The sequence below is a fragment of the Somniosus microcephalus genome, chromosome 3 (assembly GCF_052327205.1).
Source record: "Somniosus microcephalus isolate GS21.2 chromosome 3, FLI_Smic_1.0, whole genome shotgun sequence".
In the NCBI taxonomy this organism is placed as follows: domain Eukaryota; kingdom Metazoa; phylum Chordata; class Chondrichthyes; order Squaliformes; family Somniosidae; genus Somniosus; species Somniosus microcephalus.
Genome location: NC_140989.1, coordinates 23,405,786 through 23,430,881, shown reverse-complemented (window position 1 = coordinate 23,430,881; position 25,096 = coordinate 23,405,786). Strand labels below are relative to the sequence as shown.

The 25,096-nt window shown below is 49.9% G+C and overlaps 1 protein-coding gene across 1 annotated transcript in view; it reads left to right on the top strand.

Annotated features, from left to right (window-relative positions):
• The window catches only part of arfgef3 (ARFGEF family member 3), a 179,041-nt gene that overhangs the window by 53,264 nt on the left and 100,681 nt on the right, over positions 1 to 25,096 (top strand). The window contains exons 9-15 of the mRNA XM_085979326.1: positions 966 to 1,070; positions 3,000 to 3,324; positions 5,894 to 6,006; positions 8,418 to 9,349; positions 17,190 to 17,356; positions 21,181 to 21,346; positions 23,493 to 23,600. Of these exons, the coding sequence (XP_085835452.1) occupies positions 966 to 1,070; positions 3,000 to 3,324; positions 5,894 to 6,006; positions 8,418 to 9,349; positions 17,190 to 17,356; positions 21,181 to 21,346; positions 23,493 to 23,600 (1,916 nt within the window). The remainder of the gene's footprint in view (positions 1 to 965; positions 1,071 to 2,999; positions 3,325 to 5,893; positions 6,007 to 8,417; positions 9,350 to 17,189; positions 17,357 to 21,180; positions 21,347 to 23,492; positions 23,601 to 25,096) is intronic.

The window sequence follows — 25,096 nt, the reverse complement described above, 5'->3', positions numbered from 1 at the left end:
AAGGTGCACTTGGATGCAAGAACAAACATAAGTAAATAACACCTCGTTAATGGCCAATTATCTTTTGTGTATTTAAACTCTTCTAATTCCCCTCTAAAAGGTGTGGGATAACAGTTTGTACTAAACACTGACTGCAGTTTAAATAAAGCTACTTGCATTGCACGCAGTCTTGTTTAATCTACAACATTCTTGTGGATCGCAGTAATAGCGCTACCCCGTTACACCGGCCAGCGCGTATAGCAGGCAAATCGCGATCGCACAAACACGCTGGCTATAAGCGGTGAATCACAGAATCATAGAAATTTACGGCACAGAAGGAGGCCATTCAGCCCATCGTGTCTGTACCGGCCGAAAAAGAGCTATCCAGACTCATCCCACTTTCCGGCTCTTAGTCCGTAGCCCTGTAGGTTACGGCAATTCAAGTGCATATCCAAGTACTTTTTAAATACGGTGGGTCTCTGCCTCTACCACCCTTTCAGGCAGTGAGTTCCAGACCCTCACCACCCTCTGGGTGAAGAAATTTCTCCTCAACTCCTCTCCAAACCTCCTACCAATTACTTTAATTCTATGGCCCCCTGATTATTGATCTCTCTGCTAGGGGAAATAGGTCCTTCCTATCCACTCTATCTAGGCCCCTCATAATTTTATACACCTCAATCAAGTCTCCCCTCAGCCTCCTCTGTTCCAAAGAAAACAAACCCAGCCTGCCTAATCTTTCCTCATAGCTAAAATTCTCCACTCTTGGCAACATCCTCGTAAATCTCCTCCGTAGCCGGTGGGGACTGTATTTAGATTCCTGATATACGTAGACCTTGCACGTTTGACCCAACACACCTCCCTCCATGTGATCACCTCATGGAGCCATTGCCACTTTGCCCGTGGAATGAATGTGACTCGGGGTCGAATTTCTCGTTGAATTTGTCCAGGCTGCAGCCCCATTCTGACTTTCTACCTCTTCCTCGCAGCGATAACCAACAGTTGCAGCTCCTGTACCTGGAGTGTATCCTCTCCATGCTCAACAGCTCCTCTCCTGTCATGCATCTCCATAAAGGTTTCACAGACCTGCTGTGGTGAGTGTCGTTGTTAGTTTATTTACAGTCTCCCCATTTGAATCTGTGTTATTTTCCTCTCCCAGAGGCAGTGGGCTACCTTGTCACCGATGCCTGCCCAAGCAACTCTCCGCCATGCGACTATTAAAAAAGACGGACTTGCATTTCTATAGCGCCTTTCATGACTAACCGGACGTCCCAAAGTGCTTCACAGACAACAAAGTACTTTTTGAAGTGTAGTCACTGTTGTAATGTAGGAAACGCGGCAGCCAATTTGTGCGCACAGCAAGCTCCCACAAACAGCAATGTGATAATGACCAGATCATCTGTTTTAGTGATGTTGATTGAGGGATAAATATTGGCCAGGACACCGGGGAAAACTCCCCTGCTCTTCTTCAAAATAGTGCTGTGGGATCTTTTACGTCCACCTGAGAGAGCAGACGGGGCCTCAGTTTAACGTCTCATCCGAAAGACGGCACCTCTGACAGTGCAGCACTCCCTCAGCACTGCACTGGAGTGTCAGCCTAGATAATTGTGCTCAAGTCTCTGGAGTGGGACTTGAACCCAGAAACCTTCTGACCCAGAGGCGAGGGTGCAACCAAACTGAGCCACGGCCGACACTGACTGAAATGGGGAGTGGGGGGAGAAGGACTGTAAGCTGTCAGTCAATGAGGGCGTGCATGGTACCAACTCACGGACTCATTTTGTGACGGACAGGCTATTCTACTTTGAAGGACGTCACAGCCCATCCCGACCCTCTCCTGACTAGACCAACACACACATTCTGGTAGAGGCCGCTGAACAGGAACCAGAACAGAAGGAGTCCATTCGGCCCATTGTCTCTGTGCCGGCTCTTTGCAAGAGCTATCCAATTCGTCCCATTCCCCAAAAACCTGCAGGATTTTTTTTTCCCCTTCGCTCTCCGCAGTGCAGGACATTGAGGTCAGTCGTCAGCGATCCAAGCACTGACCCCAGCTGAGATCAGTGAGCTCAGCGCAGGGATATCGAACCTTCTGCTCCTGCATGTCCGGGTACCGCAACAGGATGTCGCATTTACTGACTGTGCCGCTAAGGGGGGGGGGGCGGCGGTGGGAACGGTCACCCGCTGGGACCGTGCTGCGTGAGTTCGTTTTTGTTTAAATAGAAGTTGCCAAACCTCCAGGATTGGCCTCAAGTCTCCGGGAATTGGAGATTAATCTCCGGGACACAGCTGCGAGCATTACACACAGGGAGAAAAATCACAGGGGTGTTAAAAAAAAAGGTGTTTTTTTTAAAAACTATTTATAAAAATATTAAAGATGGGGGAAAATAGGTTGTTTGACTGGGCGGGGCAGTTGGAGACGGGAGGACCCGTGACACCAGGAATACGCCCAGCCAGAGTTGGCAAACCCACCCTACCTGCGCTCTATCCAAAAATAAAGCGCGAGCCGTGCAGCATTAGTATGGCGGCGGCCTGAATCATTTTCACAGCAAGCTCCCCCACCCCAGCCGCCAGTCTGATCTTGAATCATAGAACTGTCAATGGAGGGAGGCCATCTACTCCCATCCCATATCCCCAGCCGTTTTCTCTGAGCCCTTTAATGGCTTCGTCGAGTCGTGGTTGCTAGGCAACTGTAGAAAAACAATAGAATCAGGAGCGGCTTTGTGGATCAGGGCCTTTGTAGTCTTCATTCTCAGTTGAGCTGCCTCGGCCCCAAGCTCTTGGAAAGCCCTCCCTAAACCTCTCCACCTTGCTCTTTGCTCCGTTAAGTGGTCGCTTTAAACCTACCTCTTTGACCAGGCGTTTGGTCACCTGTCCTAATATCTCCTTATGTGGCTGGGAGCCAGTTTTGGTCTGATAACGCTCCTGTGAAGCGTCTCGGGGATGTTTTACTCCATCAAAGGCACTATATAAATGCAGGTTACTGTTGTGCGTACTCCTTCCTCCAATCCCTGTTCTTCTCGTTGCAGGAAGCAGCTCTGTCCGGCCCTGATAGTCATCCTGGGCAACCCAATCCACGACAAGACCATCTCCTCCGGCCACGGGTCCTCTTTAACAGAGAGCGAGGCTGCTCTCTCCGGGGTCTCCGATCACGGCCGCGGCTCCGGCTGCTCTTCCACGGCGCCCGGGCTCATCGGCCCGGTGGCGCGCACCATATATTACATAGCGGCGGAGCTGGTGAGACTGGTCGGCTGCCTGGAGTCGCTGAGGCCTGTTCTGCAATCGCTGTACCATCGCCTTTTGTTGTATCCGCCGCCACAACATAGGGTGGAGGCTATCAAGATCATGAAAGAGGTAAAACAGTGTTCTTTGTTAGGGGAGGGAAACCTGCCATCCTCTACCCGGCCTGGGCCTGTATGAAACATAGAAACATAGAAGATAGGAGGAGTAGGCTATTCGGCCCCTCGAGCCTGCTCTGCCATTCAATGAGATCATGGCTGATCATCCAAATTCAGTACCCTGTCCCTGCCTTCTCTCCATATCCCTTGATCCCTTTAGCCTTAAGAAATATATCTAACTCCTTCTTGAATATATTTAATGAATTGGCCTCCACTGCCTTCTGTGGTAGAGAATTCCACAGGTTCACCACTGGGTGAAGAAATTCCTCCTCATCTCTGTCCTAAATGGCTTACCCCTTATCCTTAGACTGTGACCCCTGGTTCTGGACTCCCCCGCCATCGGGAACATCCTTCCTGCATCTAGTCTGTCCAGTCCTGTTAGAATTTTATAAGTTTCAATGAGATCCCCTCTCATTCTTCTAAACTCCAGCGAGTACAAGCCCAATCGACCCAATCTCTCCTCATACGTCATTCCTGCCATCCCAGGTATCAGTCTGGTGAATCTTCGCTGCACTCCCTCGATGGCAAGAACATCCTTCCTCAGATAAGGCGACCAAAACTGCACACAATACTCAAGGTGTGGTCTCACCAAGGCCCTGTACAACTGCAGCAAGACATCCTTGCTCCTGTACTCGAACCCTCTCACTACGAAGGCCAACATACCATTTGCTTTCTTAACCGCCTGCTGCACCTGCATGCTTACCTTCAGCGACTGGTGCACAAGGACACCCAGGTCTCGTTGTACTTCCCCTTCTCCCAATCTATTGCCGTTCAGATAATAATCTGCCTTCCTGTTTTTGCCACCAAAGTGGATAACCTGGATATGTGTGTGATTCCAGTCCCGCGCCAACGTGGCCAACTCTTAACTGCCTTCCGAAGTGGCCGAGCTAGCCACTCAGTTGTAGCAAATGGGCGACTAGGGATGGGCAATGAATGCCGGCCTTGCCAGCGATGCCCACATACCGAGAACGAATTAAAAACAAAACCAGCAGATCTCCTGTGCCGTTCCTCGCTGTGGTTTGGAGGATATTATGTTTTACAAACAATAGGGGTGTTAACAATAAAGTGTGACGGAGGAAGTGTGACGGAGGAAGTGTGACGGAGAAGGCGTGACAGGAAGTAGGAGTGGCACATGCAGGAAGTGCTGCTACATGCAAGATTTGTAATATAGATAAATATTATAATTTCATGGTATCTTTATTAAAAACAATCTTTGGTATTAAAACTGGTGCCCAAAACTAACAGAGTTAAAAAATCTTAAGAACATACATACGAACATACGAAATAGGAGCAGGAGTCGGCCATTTGGCCCCTCGAGCATGCTCCGCCATTCAATAAGATCATGGCTGATCTTCTACCTCATCTCCACTTTCCTGCACTATCCCCATATCCCTTGATTCCCATAATATTCAAAAATCTATCGATCTCTGTCTTGAATATACTCAACGACTGAGCCTCCACAGCCCTCTGGGGTAGAGAATTCCAAAGATTCACCGCCCTCTGAGTGAAGAAATTTCTCCTCATCTCAGTCCTAAATGGCCGACCCCTTATTCTGAGACTGTGACCCCTGGATCTGGACTCCCCAGCCAGGGGAAACATCCTCCCTGCATCTACCCTGTCAAGCCCTGTAAGAACTTTGTATGTTTCAATGAGATCACCTCTCGCAACAACAGGGCAAAATAACAAGGCTTTATGTGAATGAAGCAGTGATGACCCACAGGTCAATGCTTTGGTCATCTCTAGCACCACTCACTGTTTCTTTATCACAATCTCTGTCTCTAGTACCATGGTCACTGATTCTCTAAGCTCATAGCTGTGTCTCCCACTCTAACTTCTTCTTTCGACACCTGGGCAGTGTAGGCTGGCGCTCCAGTGCAGCGCTACGGGAGGGCTGCATTGTTGCAGCTGTCATCCTTTGGATAAACTCAAGGTCCCGTCTGCCTGGCTCAGGTGGACCTTAAAGAGGAAGGATTTCTCCTGGTGCCCTCAACATTGCTCGCTCCCCCAAGAAACAGATTAAAGAAAGAAAGACTTGCATTTATATGGCACCTTTCACATCCTCAGGACGTCCCAAAGTGCTCCACAGCCAATCAATTACTTTTTGAAGTGTAGTCACTGTTGTTTTATAAAGAAATGCGTCAGTCAGTTTGTGCACAGCAAGCTCCCACAAACAGCAATGTGACGATGACCAGATAATCTGTTTGGGTGGTGTTGGGTGAGGGATAAAATGTTGGCCCAGGACACCGGGGAGAACTCCCCTGTTCTTCTTTGAAATAGTGCCATAGGATCTTTTACGTCCACCTGAGAGGGCAAACGGGACCTCGGTTTAACGTCTCATCCGAAAGACGACAGCGCAGCACTCACTCAGTACCGCGCTGGAGTGTCAGCCTGGATTTTGTGCTCAAAGTTTCTGGAGTGGGGACTTGAACCCACGACCTTCTGACTCAGAGGCGAGGGTGTGGCCAACAACAAGGTGACACTGCGCCTTTAACCGCACTAACACTTGTCCGAATCTATCTGCACAGATCCTCAGCAGCCCCCGACGCCTGTATGATCTCGCCGGACCCACCGTATACGATGGGGAAACAAGGAGGAGGTCCAGTCAGAAAAGGAAATCTCACTTGGATCTTCACAAAATGTAAGTCCGGTGCAGACTCGATGGGCCGAATGGCCTCCTTCTGTGCAGTGCTATTCTATGATTCTATGAAGTCACATACTCAGTGGCTCCACTTTGCAGATTATCACAAACTATTTTTACCCAACAATTTCCTCTCCTGTATCTTAACTCCATCCACCCACCTTGGTTCTGTAACCCTTAATAACCTTGCCTAACAAAAATCTATCAATCTCAGTTTTGAAATTTTCAGTTGCCACCCAGCCTCCACAGCCTTTTGAGGGAGAGAGTTCCAGATTTCCACAACCCTTTGTGTGAAGAAGTGCTTCCTGACATCACCCCTGAATGGCCTGGCTCTAATTTTAAGGTTATGCCACCTTGTTCTGGAGTACAGGTGCAAGGATGTCTTGCTGCAGTTGTACAGGGCCTTGGTGAGACCACATCTTGAGTATTGTGTGCAGTTTTGGTCGCCTTATCTGAGGAAGGATGTTCTTGCCATGGAGGGAGTGCAGCGACGATTCACCAGGCTGATACCTGGGATGGCAGGAATGACGTATGAGGAGAGATTGTGTCAATTGGGCTTATACTCGCTGGAGTTTAGAAGAATGAGAGGGGATCTCATTGAAACTTATAAAATTCTGATAGGACTGGACAGACTAGATGCAGGAAGGATGTTCCCGATGGTCGGGGAGTCCAGAACCAGGGGTCACAGTCTAATGATAAGGGGTAAGCCATTTAGGACTGAGATGAGGAGGAATTTCTTCACCCAGAGAGTGGTGAACCTGTGGAATTCTCTACCACAGAAGGCAGTAGAGGCCAATTCATTAAATATATTCAAGAAGGAGTTGGATATATTTCTTAAGGCTAAAGGGATTAAAGGGATATGGGAGAAAGCAGGTACCGGGTACTGAACTTGGAGGATCAGCCATGATCGCATTGAATGGCGGAGCAGGCTCAAGGGGCCGAATGGCCTACTCCTGCTCCTATCTTCTATGTTTCTATGTTTACTTCCCCCACCAGAGGAAATCATTTCTCTCTATTGACCCTATCAAATCCTTTAATCATCTTAAACATCTCGATCAGATCACCCCTTAATATACTCAGGGGAATACAAGCCTAGTCTGTGTAACCTGTCGTCATAATTTAACCCTTTGAGCCCCGGCATCATTCTAGTGAATCTGTGCTGCTCCCCCTCCACGGCCGATATGTCCTTCCTGAGGTGCGGGGCCCAGAACTGGACGCAGTGACGCCTGATGGGGTCTAACCAGAGCTTTATATAACTGGAACATAACTTCCACCCCTCTGTATTCCAGGCCCCTCGAGATAAAGGGCAACATTCCATTAGCCTTTTAAAAATATTTTTTGTACCCGTCCACTCGCTTTTAGTGATTTCTGTACTTGGACCTCACAATCTTCCCCGCTCCTCCGAGCTTCTCGCCATTTAGAAAATACAGGAAACTCGTTTAAACGGCACCTAAATATCCAGAATTCTCTATTAACCGGCAAAATTCATACTCCGAAAACAACACCTCAACAACCGGCAATGTTGCCGAGTCCGAGTCTCCCGAGGTGGCCGAGTTAGTCAGTGGGGGTAGTTCTCCAAACTGCCACTACTCGGCTTCTTGGCGCTGTCGGAAGTCCGAACACCTCAACAACAGGAGTCTGACTCTCCCGCACTGCCGGTAGTCTCTTCCGATCCGTCAATTACTGTACACTGCACATTTCTTGATGTTTTTATTTTTGTTTGTTAAAAATAGCCTCGGTAGATAACCCTCTCCGTCATCCGGAATTTTTAATCAACCGGCACCATCCCGGTCCCGTCGGTGCCGGATACCAAAGAGTTTCCTGCACTCTGATCGATCTTTCCTAGGTCCAAAGTGGATGACCTCACACTTTCCTCACAGTGATCTCCTTTGTGTTTCTTGCTTTGTGTTTTATTTTGATGGCTCCAGCTTCCCCCACCCCCCACCGCCCCATCCCAAGTGTTCCCCTCTGAATTCTAACAGGACCAGACAGACTAGATGCTGGAAGGATGTTCCCGATGGCGGGGGAGTCCAGAACCAAGGGTCACAGTCTAAGGATAAGGGGTAAGCCATTTAGGACAGAGATGAGGAGGAATTTCTTCACCCAGAGAGTGGTGAACCTGTGGAATTCTCTACCACAGAAGGCAGTTGAGGTCAATTCATTAAATATATTCAAGAAGGAGTTGGATATATTTCTTAAGGCTAAAGGGATCAAGGGATATGGGGAGAAAGCAGGGACCGGGTACTGAATTTGGATGATCAGCCATGATCGCATTGAATGGCGGTGCAGGCTCGAGGGGCCGAATGGCCTACTCCTGCTCCTATCTTCTATGTTTCTATGCGAGGGTCTTTGTCAGTAAGCTAACAGGCTGGATGATGCAGGAACTCAGTTGCGTTTTTCTTTCTTTGCAGAATCATGGATGGAATGACAGAGGCCTGCATTAAAGGAGGGATCGAGGCCTGTTACGCCTCGGTGTCCTGCGTCTGTACTTTGCTGGGCGCCCTGGACGAGCTGAGCCAGGGGAAGGGGCTGAGCGAGGAGCAGGTGCGCCACCTGCTGAGGCACACGGAGGAGATGAAGGGCGGGAGCGAATCCGCCCGGGAGTCCATGGAGATCAGCGAGGCTGACTTCAGGTGGCAGAGGCGCATCCTGTCGGCGGAGCAGGCTCACTGGGAGTCATGCAATGAGAAGAGCCCCGACATCAGCATCAGCGTCACCACGGACACCGGCCGCACCACTCTGGAGGAAGGGATGGGCCAGACCACCCCGGAGGAAAACCCCCCGCTGCAGAGGAACCACTTGGACTATTCCACCGGCCTCGATATTAGCGAGGTGCTGAGCAAGATCCCGGTGTTGGGACCAGAGCAGGGGGAACAGCTGGAGGTAATTCATCGAAACAACATCCACACCTATCCAGATTTAGCAAACTTCTTATCAGTCGATCCCAGGACTAATAAGCCACAAGGATCCCGGTACAGTGAAAGCAATTTTAGCATCGATGAGCAAGACATGTCCAGGACTGAGTTCGACTCGTGCGACCAGTACTCCATGGCAGCCGAAAAGGACTCCGGGAGATCGGACGTCTCGGAGATAGGCTCCGACAACTGCTCTCTGGCGGACGAGGAGCAGGCCTCCAGGGATTGCCCGGGTCACAGGTCACTGCACGGAGCCACCCTGACCCTGAAGGTCCTAAGGAACCAGGAGGCTGACCAGCACAACGCCCGAATCTTCGTGCAGTCAATCATCACGCTCCTCCCTCGCCTTTTGTCTCTCCAGAACCCGGAGGAGGTCGACTCCTCCCTGCAGAGTTTTGCCTCCACGTTTTGCTCGGGACTACAATCAGGTATAGTGAATCCACCCCACCTCCCCTCCCCTCCCCCGGCACCACCACTTAAAACGTTCCACGTTTTAATAACGGGCAGTTGCTTATAACCATTCGCCATTTGCATTAACCTTAAATTTGAAGTTGTCTTTGAAAAGGAAGAATATGAAAGAATACGGGGAAAAGGCTGTGATTAGAGTGAAAGGATAATTACTAGTCCTAGCCCCTTTAGGGCTACCCCGGATCAGGCGTATTCCTCAGATGTTCACTTTCAACTAAAGTTTGAGGTAGCCGAATCCTAAAGACACTTAATTGGGTCTAAAGATCCGGACTATCTCTCCCTAAAGGAAAGGAACAAGCTGAAAATGTTAGCGTCCTCCAGATAGCATTTTTAATAAGTTTAGCTAGACTGTAACGTTCTGGATATTATGAGGGTCCAGAAAACTCCCCCAGAATTCTGCAACTCCTCACCAAAGACTGTACAGAGATTGAGTTCGCGAGTTTGATGCAGAAGTATTATGTGAGACAATTCTAAAAATATATAGATTTATTAAAGAACCGACATATAATTTACAGTTGGTGAGTCAATCACAATATTAACAGTTCCAAAAAGAGAAAGCTTTACAATCTAATCAGAGATCCTTACTCTCAAATCTTAACTTCGCTATAGTTTTACAGTTCTTAAAGTTTATTCAGGGTATCCACCAAAATCAAATACAGTACCTTGATCCCCGAGGTACAAAGAGTTGGTGACTTACAGAGCTAGCTATGAAGCCGAGAATTGCTTTGCCCCTTTAAGCACGTCTATTATCCCATTTGAGAGTTCAATATTTATACCCTTTTCCAGTGGTGTTTCCTTTAAGGTTTTCTGCTGATGTAAGCTAATTATCTCGAGTCATTTTAAACATAGAAGATAGGAGCAGGAGTAGGCCATTCGGCTCCTCGAGCCTGCTCTGTCATTCAATGCGATCATGGCTGATCATCTAATTTCAGTACCCGGTCCCTGCTTTCTCCCCATACCCCTTGATCCCTTTAGCCTTAAGAAATATATCCAACTCCTTCTTGAATATATTTAATGAATTGGCCTCTACTGCCTTCTGTGGTAGAGAATTCCACAGGTTCACCACTCTCTGGGTGAAGAAATTCCTCCTCATTTCTGTCCTAAATGGCCTACCCCTTATCCTTAGACTGTGATCCCTGGTTCTGGACTCCCCGACCATCGGGAACATCCTTCCTGCATCTAGTCTGTCCAGTCCTGTCAGAATTTTATAAGTTTCAATAAGATCCCCTCTCATTCTTCTAAACTCCAGCGAGTACAAGCCCAATCGTCCCAATCTCTCCTCATACGTCATTCCTGCCATCCCAGGTATCAGCCTGGTGAATCTTCGCTGAACTCCTTCCATGGCAAGAACATCCTTCCTCAGATAAGGCGACCAAAACTGCACACAATACTCCAGATGTGGTCTCACCAAGGCCCTGTACAACTGCAGCAAGACATCCTTGTTCCTGTACTCAAACCCTCTCGCTACGAAGGCCAACATACCATTTGCCTTCTTAACCGCCTGCTGCACCTGCATGCTTATCTTCAGCGACTGGTGCACAAGGACACCCAGGTCTCGTTGCACTTCCCCTTCTCCCAATCTATTGCCATTCAGATAATAATCTGCCTTCCTGTTTTTGCCACCAAAGTGGATAACCTCACATTTATCCACGTTATATTGCATCTGCCATGCTTTTGCCCAATCACCCAACCTGTCCAAATCATACTGGAGTTTCTCGGCATCCTCCTCACAGCACACACGCCCACCCAGCTTTGTGTAATCTGCAAATTGGGATATATTACATCTAGTTCCCTTGTCTTTTTCTGCTGACCCCTGCAGTTCTTACGGTCACCTCAGCTGGTAGCACTACAGAATTATGGCCTAGAAATTCAGTTGCGTGCGCCAGCCGTTAGCGCGTTAAGAGGAGTAGACTTCGAGCGCTAGGCACTTAGCGGCCGGGCGCAGCGCGATCTGCGCCTACGCCCAACTTCAGTAGACATTTAGCGCCGGCGCAAAGTGTTTGCGCGCGCTCAGCTGCGCGCGCAGCTTATGACGTCATTTCGTCGTGCAACGCCCTTTGTGCGCCCCAAACCGGAACTTCAGTCGCGCCCGCCCAATGTGGGCGTGGCGGTGCTAAGAACTGTGAAGTGGAACGCAGCAGAGGCCCTGCAGGCCTCGGGGAGCGCTAATTAAAGGGCACTTACACTGAACTATAAAGGCCAGCCATTTTGCTGCAATGACTTTTGTGCAACGGATTTCTAGACAGAGACCAAGGAAGAGACCTTACTGATTTGGGCCAACATAGGAGAGGTATTTTTGGCTTCTGGCCAGAGCTTGGCAATTTGCCTCATTGTGATTTCATTGTTTGCCAGTATATTATGGGGGCTGCATGGGGTGCCAACCCTCAGTTCCAGCATTATGTGCGAAGGGCTCGCAGACGCTGTGTGAGAGGGGCAGCCATGCCTAGACGCAGAGGGGGCATCAGGCGTCGGCAACGTAGGCCTTACCCACTCAGGGAATACCGCCAGCAGGTGTCCTATCTCACCATGACTGCCGCGCAGTGTGTTAAGAGGCTGCGCTTCAGAAGGGAGGTGGTTGCAGAGATCTGCCAGCTGCTTCACAGAGATCTGCGTCCACAGCTGATGTGCAGGACGTCTCTGTCGGTGGAAGTGAAGGTCACGGTGGCTCTGAACTTTTATGCAAGCGGCTCCTTCCAAGCCGCTGCTGGGGACATAGCTAACTTTTCCCAGTTCGCCGTGCATCGCTGCATTCGGCAGGTCACCGATGCCCTTTTCACAAGGAGACACCAATTCATCTCCTTCCCCATGACCCTGGAGAGGCAGGATAGGCGTGCAGTCGGATTTGCGAGGATCGCGGACTTCCCCATGGTGCAGGGCGCCATTGACTGCACGCATGTGGCTTTGCGGGCACCTATCGACAATGCCGAGGATTACCGCAACCGGAAGGGCTATCATTCCCTCAATGTACAGCTGGTGTGTGACAACAGGCAGCGCATCCTAGCTGTCAATGCCCGCTTTCCAGGCAGCAGCCACGATGCATTTATCCTGCGCCAGACTACTGTGGCTGACATGTTCCAGGCACAGCCTCCCCCAAGAGGATGGCTTATCGGGGACAAAGGCTATCCTTTGTGTACATGGCTAATGACCCCGCTCCGCGCGCCCAGGACCCCTGCTGAGGAGGCATACAACGAAAGCCATCAAGCCACAAGGAACATCATAGAGCAAACGATTGGCGTCCTCAAGCAACGGTTCCGCTGCCTGGATCGCTCCGGCGGATCTCTGCAGTATTTGCCGGATAGAGTCTCCCAGTTCGTCGTCGTTTGCTGCATGCTGCACAACCTGGCTATCCGCAGGACTCAGGCACTGCCACCTCACGTTGGACCACCACCTCAGGAGGAGGAGCAGGAGGACCATGAGGAGGAGGAGGAGGAGGAGGAGGAGTACCAGCCCAGGAGGGAGCCACAAGGTCCAAGGGCCGTCCGTCGGCGGCTTATTGAACGACACTTCTAGGCCCCCTGTCAGGGAATGGCTTGTGGCAATGAAGGGACATGAATGCAGCCGCTCCGCAAGCCCTCAGCCGGTTAACGCAACAACCACTTCAAACATCAAACATGGACAAGCTGAATAAAGAAAAAGCTTTATTGAACAAACTCAGGGCCCTTCCCACATGAAACCCAAAAACAGACAACACCCCCAAAAAACAGTCAAACACATGACTCACTCCCACAACCTGGGGAGGAATAACAAAACTTTTCCATCCAAATGGCCTTCATCCTCGGCCTTACCAAAACAACCACCCCCATAGACAACACAACCACCCCCATATAAAAAAACATTTGGCAACACCCTCTACTTTGTGTGCCGAGAGGGCGAGTCCTTGTCCAGCCTTTTCCGGCCCCTGGCCGACCTGCTGCTCCGCCTCAACCTGGGCCCTGTGGGTGCTGCAAGGCTGGGGGAAGGCTCCTGAGGGGCACATGGCGTGACGGCAGAAGCCCTTGGGGGTCGGCCTAGACGAGCTCTGGCCCTCGAGGGGCCGGTTGCTGACTGCTGCAGCTGTGGCTGGGCAGCATCAGTCTCTCTAGCAGCTCGTGGCAGCTTCACTGGGGGAGTGGCAGTGGTGGCTGCAGCAATGGGGGCAAGCTGGCTGATGCCAGGCGCTCGCTGCTCGCCTGAGACACTGGCACTCGGCCGGGCTGGCACTGCAGCAAGTGCAGCAATCTGCTGAAGGCCAGACCGCTGTGCTGCTGCAGCGCGGCGGGTGCCCTGGCGATGCCTGGCTGACACAGCGAGTGTGGCAGCAGTGAGTGCCCGTACTGCCCTGGTCTGTGCCCGCATCAGACCAGCCAGTGACTGCACGGCACCATTGATCAACTGGCCACTCGCTGCCTGTGCTGCCCTGAAGTCGTCCCGACTCGCGTCCTGTGCTGCCCTGAATTCGGCCCGACTCGCGTCCTGTGCTGCCCCGAATTGCTCGAAACCCCTGGCCTGTGCTGCCCCGAGTTGCTCGAAACCCCTGGCCTGTGAGGCCCCGAAATCGGACACACTATGAGCCAGGGACTCGATGGCCTCAGACAACCGTGCCACAACCCCCATGAACTCGGTGTGCCGGCGATCCGAGTCCGCGGACATTTGATCGAGGAGGCGCACCTCCTGGGCGAGGACCGTCTCCGGACTGGAGGCCGGACTCTCCCTCTGGGGAGAAGGCCGCCGAGCTGCCTGACCCTTCCCGCGTGGCTGGACGCCACTGGGCCCAGACGCCACTGGGCCCAGCAACTACACTCCCCTGCAACACTTCCCCCCTCTGGGGAGAAGGCCGCCGAGCTGCCCGACCCTTCCCGCGTGGCTGGACGCCACTGGGCCCAGCAACTACACTCCCCTGCAACACTTCCCCCCTCTGGGGAGAAGGCCGCCGAGCTGGCCGACCCTTCCTGCATTGCTGGACGCCACTGGGCACAGGAGCTACACCCCCCTCCGACACTTCCCCCTGGCTCTCCTCCAGGGAAGACGTGTCCCCTCCATTGCCATCCCCTGGCGTGGATGAGGGTTCCCCCGATGGGCCGCCTTCCTCTTGCTCGTCCTCCTCTTCCGAGGGACTGTCACTGGCAGCTTCAGGGACCTCCTCCTCACCAGCTGAAAGCAGGAAGGCACAAGAGTAGCTTTAGAGTGAGGACAGGGCGTCAGCGAGGGAGGCATGAGTGGTGGCATTCAGCGCATTGGTCGGACAGTGGCAAAGGATGTAGATCTGAAGCGCAAGGGGAACGAGAGAGGTCCAAAAGGTGATGTCCTTACCATTGGGGCCCAGCACAGGGTCGGCATCTCCACATGCAACGGGGCCAATCAGCCGGCCACCCATGAGTCGACCCACGCGCTCCTCCAGGTCACTGAGCTGCTGGAACTGGGGACGGCCTCCCCCGGTGTCAGTCCGGCTCCTCAGATTCTGGGCCAGCTTGGCCTGCAAGAGAAAGGACGGCCTCTAAGTACAGTGTGGTGCCCTGTTGTTGTGTGCACTGCCTCCCATGGTCGAATAGCTTGGCCAGTGTGGTGCCCTGTTGTTGTATGCACTGCCTCCCATGGTCGAATAGCTTGGCCAGTGTGGTGCCCTGTTGCTGTATGCACTGCCTCCCATGGTCGAATAGCTTGGCCAGTGTGGTGCCCTGTTGCTGTATGCACTGCCTCCCATGGTCGAATAGCTTGGCCAGTGTGTAAAGTGCAGAAAGTGCAATTGATGTTCATGCCAGTGCCATAGCTGCTGGATGAGGGCTGGCCATTAGGGCTTTGAGGTCCCTTTGCCCATAATGTGAGGTGCACATGCAAGGATGAGGAGGACACTGGAAAGGGTACTCACCCTGACAATCCGAGTGAGGTCGTTAAACTTTTTCCGGCATTGGACACCAGTCCTGGGGACATCGCAGGTGGCTGTGACCCTCTGGGCGACATCCCTCCAGGCTTTCCTGTACACCCTGGTGGCAGGCTTCTTGCCACTGTCCGGGAACAAGATATGGCGTCTCCTCTGCAAAGCCCTAACCAGCACCTTTAAATCATGGGCAGAGAAGCGCTGCGCTCGCTCACGGGCCCTCTGCATCCTTCCTGGCGCTATTTCTCTCCAGCAGCAGTGTTTAGGCCTAGCTGGAGGGCTGCAGTATCCAGGGCGTGGCAGCAGACGAACTCGACCCTTCCCCCTTTAAGAGCTGGCCGGCGCCAGGGTGTCTGCTGTCAATCAAGAAATGACCGCACCTGCGCTGCGCCCGGCCTCGGCGGTATCACTCTGCACCGCCGGCTTAGCGCCTAAAGATAGCCGTGCATCGCCAGTTTTAGCGCTCGAGCAAACTCCTTGGCCAAAGCTACTGAATATCGGCGAAGTGGCCTCCACTTTGCGCCGGGCGCAAACTTTAGCGGCCGCCCGACTTTACCGCCCCAAAAGTGGCTATACTGAATTTCTAGGCCTATGTCTCTTTAGGTGTTCTAAATTTATCAAAAAAATGGTGTGACAGCAGGTGCGCTTTACTTGGTATCATTTTTATGAAGGCAGATGTTTCTTACTTTTATGTGCTCCATTATGAGGTGTAAATTAGAACACCTTGTACCGGGTAACTATTGTCTTGTTCCCAAAGGTTCAGACTTCAGGAGCCTTTAACCTTCTGTTTCAATTAGGTTATTGATTCAGTGTCAATAACTTATCTTATCTCAATAGCCAGAATGCAATCACAGCTTTTTCATTCTTTAGGTTTCTAGATTTCCAGACCCAGTTTGTCATGTTTCAATAAGGCCAGATTTCTTTCATAGAATGGTGTATTTTTCTGAATAAGTTATATTGCTTATTCCTTCACAAAAGTAGATAGCTCTAGTCACAAGGTTGTGGGTTCAAGCCCCACTCTGGAAACTTGAACACAAAATCTAGGCTGACACTCCCAGTGCCGTTCTGAGGGAGTGCTGTACTGTTGGAGGTGCCGTCTTTCGGATGGGACGTGAAACCGAGGCTCTATCTGCCCTCACAGGTGGATGTAAAAGATCCCCATGACACTATTTTGAAGATCAGGGGAGTTCTCCCCGGGGTCCTGCACAATATTTATAGCTCAACCAACGTCACTTCAACAGATTATCTGGTCATTGTGACATTGCTGTTTGTGGGAGCTTGCTGTGTGCAAATTGGCTGCCGCTTTTCCTACATTACAACAGTGACTACACTTCAAAAAGTTCTTCATTGGCTGTAAAGCACTTTGGGATGTCCTGAGGTCATGAAAGGCGCTATAGAAATGCACGTTCTTGCTTCCTAATGGAAATGTCACAGCGCTATAGTAAAGTGCGCCCCTCTGAGACTGGGGTTCAGGTACATTGCTGCAGGTTAAAGATCCCTCAACCGGACGGAATACCAAACCTAGGAGCACTTTTGCTGAACCTCATGCGCAAAACATCAAAACATTGAAGCACCTTCCATTTCCCAATAGTGATGCCCCCTGATGTAAAAAGACTACTGAGCACTTGGTTTGAGTATAAAACAAGGCTTTAATCAACTGTTTCACAACCATGAGTTTCTAGTTACATCACTAGTTCCTGGTTACTGAAACATCCTGAGCAAGCTGGGCCCACACCCAAGTATTTATACTCCTCGGACAGCGCCACCAGCTGGCTGCCCAGTGTTACTTCATGAGTCATGATAAGATTCATGACGCCCCCCTCAAGTCACTTCAAAGAGGGAAGAGTTTCCCCATTTTATTTAATAATAAAATCAGAATATCCAAATATTGCTTGCGCGGTTCTCCTGACTTTGGTCGACAGTCTCCTGTGTGTTGTCTCTTTCAGAGCTCCTGCGTTCCCCGGGCGTGGACGGCAATGAGAACTCCAGCTGCCAGACGCTGATGAACGCGGACGGGCTTTACCTGGTGGCCTTCCACGCGCTGTCGCTGAACCTGAAGCTAATCGCCTGCGATTACTACCGGAAAAAAACGGCACCTGTCCCCGCGTCACTGGTAAGGGCTCGGCCCAAGGGGACTCGGCATTCCCTCGGCCCCAGAAATAAATGTCACTCTAAGTCCCGTCTCCTTATTTCGAGATCAGTTCGAACCGACTGGATTTAAATCCCCGCCCGATTTTTACATTGTCCACTGAAGTCAACGGGGGGAGTAAAATCACACAGGGTGTAAAACCGCCGATCCTCCCGGTACTGTGGGATCCCCGCCTGGCGAGCTAAGGTTAAAATGACTTCCCTTGCGTAGAAACATAGAAGATAGGAGCAGGAGTAGGCCATTCGGCCCCTCGAGCCTACTCCGCCATTTAATGAGATCATGGCTGATCATCCAAATTCAGTACCCTGTCCCTGCTTTCTCCCCATACCCCTTGATCCCTTTAGCTTTAAGAAATATATCTAACTCCTTCTTGAATATATTTAATGAATTGGCCTCCACTGCCTTCTGTGGTAGAGAATTCCACAGGTTCACCACTCTCTGGGTGAAGAAATTCCTCCTCATCTCAGTCCTAAATGGCTTACCCCTTATCCTTAGACTGTGACCCCTGGTTCTGGACTCCCCCGCCATCGGGAACATCCTTCCTGCATCTAGTCTGTCTAGTCCTGTTAGAATTTTATAAGTTTCAATGAGATCCCCTCTCATTCTTCTGAACTCCAGTGAATATAAGCCCAATCGACCCAATCTCTCCTCATACGTCATTCCTGTCATCCCAGGTATCAGTCTGGTGAATCTTCGCTGCACTCCCTCCATTGCAAGAACATCCTTCCTCAGATAAGGCAACCAAAACTGCACACAATACTCAAGGTGTGGTCTCACCAAGGCCCTGTACAACTGCAGCAAGACATCCTTGCTCCTGTACTCGAATCCTGTCGCTATGAAGGCCAACATACCATTTGCCTTCTTAACCGCCTGCTGCACCTGCATGCTTACCTTCAGCGACTGGTGCACAAGGACACCCAGGTCTCGTTGCACTTTCCCTTCTCCCAATCTATTGCTGTTCAGATAATAATCTGTCTTCCTGTTTTTGCTACCAAAGTGGATAACCTCGCATTTATCCACATTATACTGCATCTGCCATGCATCTGCCCAATCACTCAACCTGTCCAAATCATACCTTCGTCCGACTTTATTCGTAGTCTTCAGGAAAAAGAAAAATCTAAGACCCGATTTCCCCGTCTTCATTAACAAAATGACGCGATTTTTTTTTAGGCAACTTTTTTCAGTCGTCCACAAAAGTCACTGGCAACTGTCCCAGCTGAAATTCTCCGCACATTATAATGGTGCAATAACAGTGTGGTGTTGTGGGCCTGAGCATCAGTGCTGTGCCTTAGCGTACAGACTCGCGCAGCAGCGACACCCCCATTTATTCCCAATACTTGACCAGTCATCCAGAGGCCCGGATTAATAATCCAGAGAGCGTCAGTTCAAATCCCGCCATGGCATTTTGAGAATTTTAATTCAGTTTTAAAAAAGACTGGAAATATTAGCAAAAAGTGACCATGAAGCTGTCGGATTGTCGTAAAAAAAAACAACAACTGGAGTATTTTGTCCAATTCTGGGCAGCGCACTTTAGGAAGGATGTGAAGGCCATAGAGAGGATGCAGAAAAGATTTACGAGAATGGTTCCAGGGATGAGGGACTTCAGTTACGTGGATAGACTGGAGAGGCTGGGGTTGTTCTCCTTGGAGCAGAGAAGGTTGAGAGGAAATTTGATAGAGGTGTTCAAAATCATGAGGGGTCTAGACAGAGTAAATAGAGAGAAACTGTTCCCATTGGCGGAAGGATCGAGAACTAGAGGACACAGATTCAAGGTGATTGGCAAAAGAACCAAAGGCGACATGAGGAAAAACTTTTTTACACAGCGAGTGGTTAGGATCTGGAATGCACTGCCTGAAAGGGCAGTGGAGGCAGATTCAATCACGGCTTTCAAAAGGGAATTGGATAAGTACCTGAAGGAAAAAAAGTTGCAGGGCTATGGGGAAAGGGCGGGGGAGTGGGACTAGCTGAAGTGCTCTTGCAGAGAGTTGGCACGGGCTCGACGGGCCGAATGGCCTTCTGTGCTGTAACCATTCTATGATTCTATGAACTGGTTCGCTATTATTCTTTAGGGCAGGTAACCTGCTGTCCTTTCCTGATCTGGCCTATATGTGACTCCAGTCCCACACCAATGTGGTTGACTCTTAACTGCCCTCTGAAGTGATCTAGCAGGCCACTCAGTTCTATCACACCGCCACGCAGCGGTTCAAGAAGAAGGCCCGCTACCACTTTCTCAGGGCAACTCGGGACGGGCAATAAATGCCCACATCCCGCGATGAATTATAATGTTGCCCCAGAGTCAGTATGTACTGTCGATGGTCTTTGAATTGATGTGTTATTATCAGTTGTCAGTAATGTCTCTTTTACCAACCAGCAATTAATGCAGGGTTGGATGGCAGGGGTCACCCTGATTAAAGTTAAAAGGTAAGACTAACAAGTAGTAACAAGTTAAAATGTAGTGAGTAAAAGCTGCAGCCTCCTTCATTTTTGAAACCTTTCTTGTTAAATATCAAATCATTGAAAGGGAGGATTACACTCTGTGGGTACTACAGTGATGGTTATCGGGAGAGACACTGGGTATAGGGAGAGACTCTATGGTAATACCTGTCATTGATATTATAGGGACGGACTCTATGGGTAACGGGACAAGTAGCTGCAGGTAAGTGCCTGTCAGTGATGGTCCTGGGAGGAACACTGTGAGTTAAAGCCTTTCCACCATCTACAAGGCACAAGTCAGGAGTGTGATGGAATACTCTCCACTTGCCTGGATGAGTGCAGCTCCAACAACACTCAAGAAGCTCGACACCATCCAGAACAAAGCAGCCCGCTTGATCGGCACCCCATCCACCACCTTAAACATTCACTCCCTCCACCACCGGCGTACCGTGGCTGCAGTGTGTAGCATCTACAAGATGCACTGCAGCGACTCGCCAAGGCTTCTTCGGCAGCACCTCCCAAACCCGTGATCTCTTCCACAAAGAAGGACAAGGGCAGCAGGCGCATGGGAACACCACCACCTCCAAGTTCCCCTCCAAGTCACATACCATCCTGACTTGGGAATATATCGGCCGTTCCTTCATCGTCGCTGGGTCAAAATCCTGGAACTCCCTCCCTAACAGCACTGTGGGAGTACCTTCACCACACGGACTGCAGCGGTTCAAGAAGGCGGCTCACCACCACCTTCTCAAGGGTAATTAGGGATGGGCAATAAATGCTGGCCTTGCCAGCGACGCCCACATCCCATAAAAACTAATTTTTAAAAAAGGAGAGACTGTGGATTAGTGCCCATAAGTGTGGGTATAGGACAGGACTCTGTTGGTATAGGAAGGGACTCTGTTGATCGATAGATTTTTGGATATTAAAGGAATCAAGGGATGTGGGGATAGTTGGGGAAAGTGGAGTTGAGGTAGAAGATCAGCCATGATCTTGTTGAATGGCGGAGCAGGCTCAAAGGGCCGAAAGGCCTACTCCTGCTCCTATTTCTTATGTTCTTATGAATAGGAAGTGACTCTGTTGGTAAGTGCCAGTCAGTGATGGAGCCTTTCTCTGCTGTACTCTGACCTGAGTGCATGATACCTAAAATGGAAAGTGTTTTGTTACCCAGTACTCACGCCCCTCACCCTGATGATTGCAAACTTTCTCACAGGATAGGCACGTGATCCGGATGTACTGTTCCGTGTGCGGCCCAGGAGTGCCTGGTGCTTTCACTCAACAAAATGCTTTCCCAGTTTCCCAACGTTTATAAATGTGACAACGCAACAGACCTGAGGTGTTTGGTTGTGTTTCCACAGAAGGAATTTGTGAGGCAGGTGCAAAGCAGTAGAGTTCTGATGGTGCTGTCACAAGCATGGATTGAAGAACTTTACCACCAGGTGCTGGACAGGAACCTGCTGGGAGAAGCTGGCTACTGGGGAACAACAGAGGAGTACTGTCTGCCCTTCATCATCATGTTAACTGGTGAGTCGTCCATCTACCGATCTTGGTTTTAGCAGGGAGGGGGAATGACGCACAGAGAATGAGCCATTATTTCTAAATTTTCACTTCTTCTAAAGATGGAGAGCAGTAGGAAAAACTCTGGCCTCTTGCGCATCCCCCACTTCCATCGCTCCACCATTGGTGGCCGTGCCTTCGGCTGCCTAGGTCCTAAACACTGAAATCCCCTCCCTAAACCTCTCCGTCTCTCCGTCTCCCGCTCTTCCTTTAAGAGGCTCCTTAAAACCTACCTCTTTGACCAAGCTTTTGGTCACCTGTCCTAATATCTACTTACGTGGCTCGGTGTCAGTTTGTTATTTGATAATCGCTCCTGTGAAGCGGCATGGATGTTTTACTACGTTAAAGGTGCTATATAAATGCAAGTTGCTGTGTTTGTTTTTTGTGGGCATTTTCGAAAAGGAGGTTGAAACTGCATTCGGCATTATTAGAAACAAATTAGTAGATCCCCCGTGGCATTGCCCCGATGTTTCAGAATACACAGTGGTTCAGGATACAGCTACAAATCCACCCAATGGCCACACCCTGCAACTACAGCGTCGCCAGGATCTGTTTACATAGGAAATTCCCATTATTGCAGAGAGCCGGCACGGGCTTGACGGGCCGAATGGCCTCCTTCTGTGCTGTGACCATTCTATGATTCTATGGTTATAATTTTGGTCACATAAGCATTTTCAATGTTAAATGTTGACATGAAAAGTGGGACCAAACATTGTGACAATAGGAAGTGAAGTTTGGGGACAGGAAGTGTGCACGCTCGCCAGATTTTTATATAAATGTGTTGGTGTATTCGTGCAAAATTTCTGCAGTTTCCTAGATTCCAGCAATCCTTCAATCATGAGCAGCCCGGGACTGCAGACACCTTCATATGATGTCGCTCAGTGACGATAGACACAAAGCCCAAATATCGCTACTAATAAGGTTGGCTCCTCTAACTCTGGCCTCTTCTACTCTATCCTCCCCCACCGGCCCCAGCCCCCTCCCCCCCCCCACACTTCTCCCCACCATTGCTGCCCTTGCCTTCAGAACCCTAGATCTCACCACCTGGAACTCCTGTCCTAATCCTCTCCACCTCCCTCTCCTCCTTGAAGAGCCTCCTTAAAACCCACCGCTTTGACCAAACTTTTGGTCACTCCTCCTAATCTCTTCCTCATTAGCTCAGCGACTGGTTACTTGGGCACCTTTAGGAAGCACCTTGGGCGGTTTTTCCATATTAAACAGGGTGCATGTAGTGACACCACGATTCCCGGCCAGATTGGAGATGATTGGGTAATTTGCCCCGTCAATCACGCCTGGAGACTGCACTGCTGTAAGTGACTGGGATTATTTTACGCACATAATTTGTTTTATGTGACTATCCTCCGCTCACTGCATTTTGCTGGAGAAATCACCCTGCTTTTATCGGGAGAGGTTGCTGTAGTTTCGGTCATGAGTTCTGTTTGCTGTAGTTTGTTAGAGACTCTTTAAATAGACTCTGTGGACCATTGTAGTGCGCTGTTTAAATTGACTCTGTTTGCTGACTAAATAGACTTTGGTGTAAAATAGACTGTTTGCTGTGAGTCCTGCCATACGTCCCACAAAGCCCCCAACTCATTGGCTTGTTTTCAAATCCCTCCATGGCCTCGCCCCTTCCCTATCTCTGTAACCTCCTCCAGCCACACAACCCCCCGAGATATCTGTGCTCCTCTAATTCTGGCCCTCTTGAGCATCCCCGATTTTAATCGCTCCACCACTGGTGGCCGTGCCTTCCGTTGCCTGGGCCCTAAGCTCTGGAATTCCCTCCCTAAACCTCTCCGCCTCGCTATTTCTCATTCCTCCTTTAAGACGCCCCTTAAAACCTCCCTAAACCTCTCCGCCTTGCTACTTCTCTTTCCTCCTTTAAGACGCCCCTCAAAATCTCCCTCGTTGACCCTGCCCTAATATCTCCTTATGTGGCTCGGTGTCAAATTTTGTTTGATAATCGCCCCTGTGAAGCGCCTTCGGGTGTTTTACTACATTAAAGGCGCTATGTAAATGCAAGTTGTTGTTGTTGGCTGACACAGTGGTGTTTATAGACACTCTGCATTAAACGTGCAATAGAAATGCTGTACGTTTGGCTGTGTTTTATTCACAGATATGGATGGACTGGGAAGTAGTGCCGTCGGAGGGCAGATGGTCAGTACTGCATCGGAACAATCTCCTCTAGCTCAGGAAAAGAACACACCCGATTCCGTGACTGCAGGTAATATCTAGTAGTCACATTGCGCTCAAGAACCAGTTAGCATTCTAGCTCCTTCAAGGTTTACCGGGCAAGTGCTTTGCCAAATATGTTTTGGAGCCATTCAGACCAGGAATGAACTCGAGGAACAGCACCTCATCTTCCAATTAGGCACTTTACAGCCTTCCGGACTCGATATCGAGTTCAACAACTTCAGATCATAACCTCGGCCCCGATTATATTTTAATATTTTTTATCCACACTTTTGGTTTGTGCCTTTTCCTTTTTGTTCTCTCTCCCACACGGCAGCTGTCTCTCACTCTGCCAGCGCATTTCACACTTCATCTCGAGCCATTGTCTGTTTCTTTACCTGTCCTATTACCATCTCGTCTCACCTTGAATGTCTCTTAATGTCTCTTCTTTCATCCCCTCCCCCATTTCCCTGCCCCCAAACTGCCTTTTGTTTCATTTCCTGCCTTTTCTCTCAGTTCTGACGAAGGGTTTCGACCCGAAACGTTAACTCTGTTTCTCTCTCCACGGATGTTGCCTGGCCTGCTGAGTTTTTCCAGCATTTTCTGTTATTTCGGATTTCCAGCATCCGCAGTATTTTGCTATCAGACCAGGAATGTATCGGGTTCGAGCCACCGGTTGGTGTTGGGTTTGTTAAAGAACTGCACATAGGTGGAGAGAGTAGAGAAGCTGGGGTTGTTCTCCTTACAGCAGAGAGGGTTAAGGGGAGGTTTAATAGAGATGTTCAAAATCAGGAGGGGTTTTGATACAATAAATAAGGAGAAACTGTTTCTGCTGGCGGAAGGGTCGGTAACCAGAGGACACAGATTTAAGGTAATTGGCAAAAGAACCAGAGGGGAGATGAGGAGATTTTTTTGTTTACTCAGTGAGTTGCTATGATCTGGAATGCGCTGCCTGAAAGGGCGGTGGAAGCAGATTCAATAGTAACTTTCAAAGGGAATTGGATGAATAGTTGAAGGGGAAAAATTTGTAGGGCTATGGGGAAAGAGCAGGGGAGTGGGACTAATTGGATAGTCCTTTCAAAGAGCAGCCACAGGCGTAATGTCCTCTATTTGTGCTGTATGATTCTGTGATTCTAAGGATGTTACACTTGGGTCTCATCGCCACAGGAGACGTAAGACGGGGTGGGGTAGAAATCAGGCAGTATTTCTGCTCCTGATCACCGTCTAGTCATGGTGTGGAGATGCCGGTGTTGGGCTGGGGTGGACAAATGTAAGAAGTCACACAACACCAGGTTATAGTCCAACAGCTTTATTTGAAATCACAAGCTTTCGGAGCGCTGCTCCTTCGTCAGGTGAAGTGGAGAAATGCATAAAGACACAGCTTATATAGTCAGAGAATAATGTCAGATGTTTACAGGTAATCTTGCCAACTGCCATTTATCACACCTCGGCCGACATCTGACATTATTCTCTGACTATATAAGCTGTGTCTTTATGCATTTCTCCACTTCACCTGACGAAGGAGCAGCGCTCCGAAAGCTTGTGATT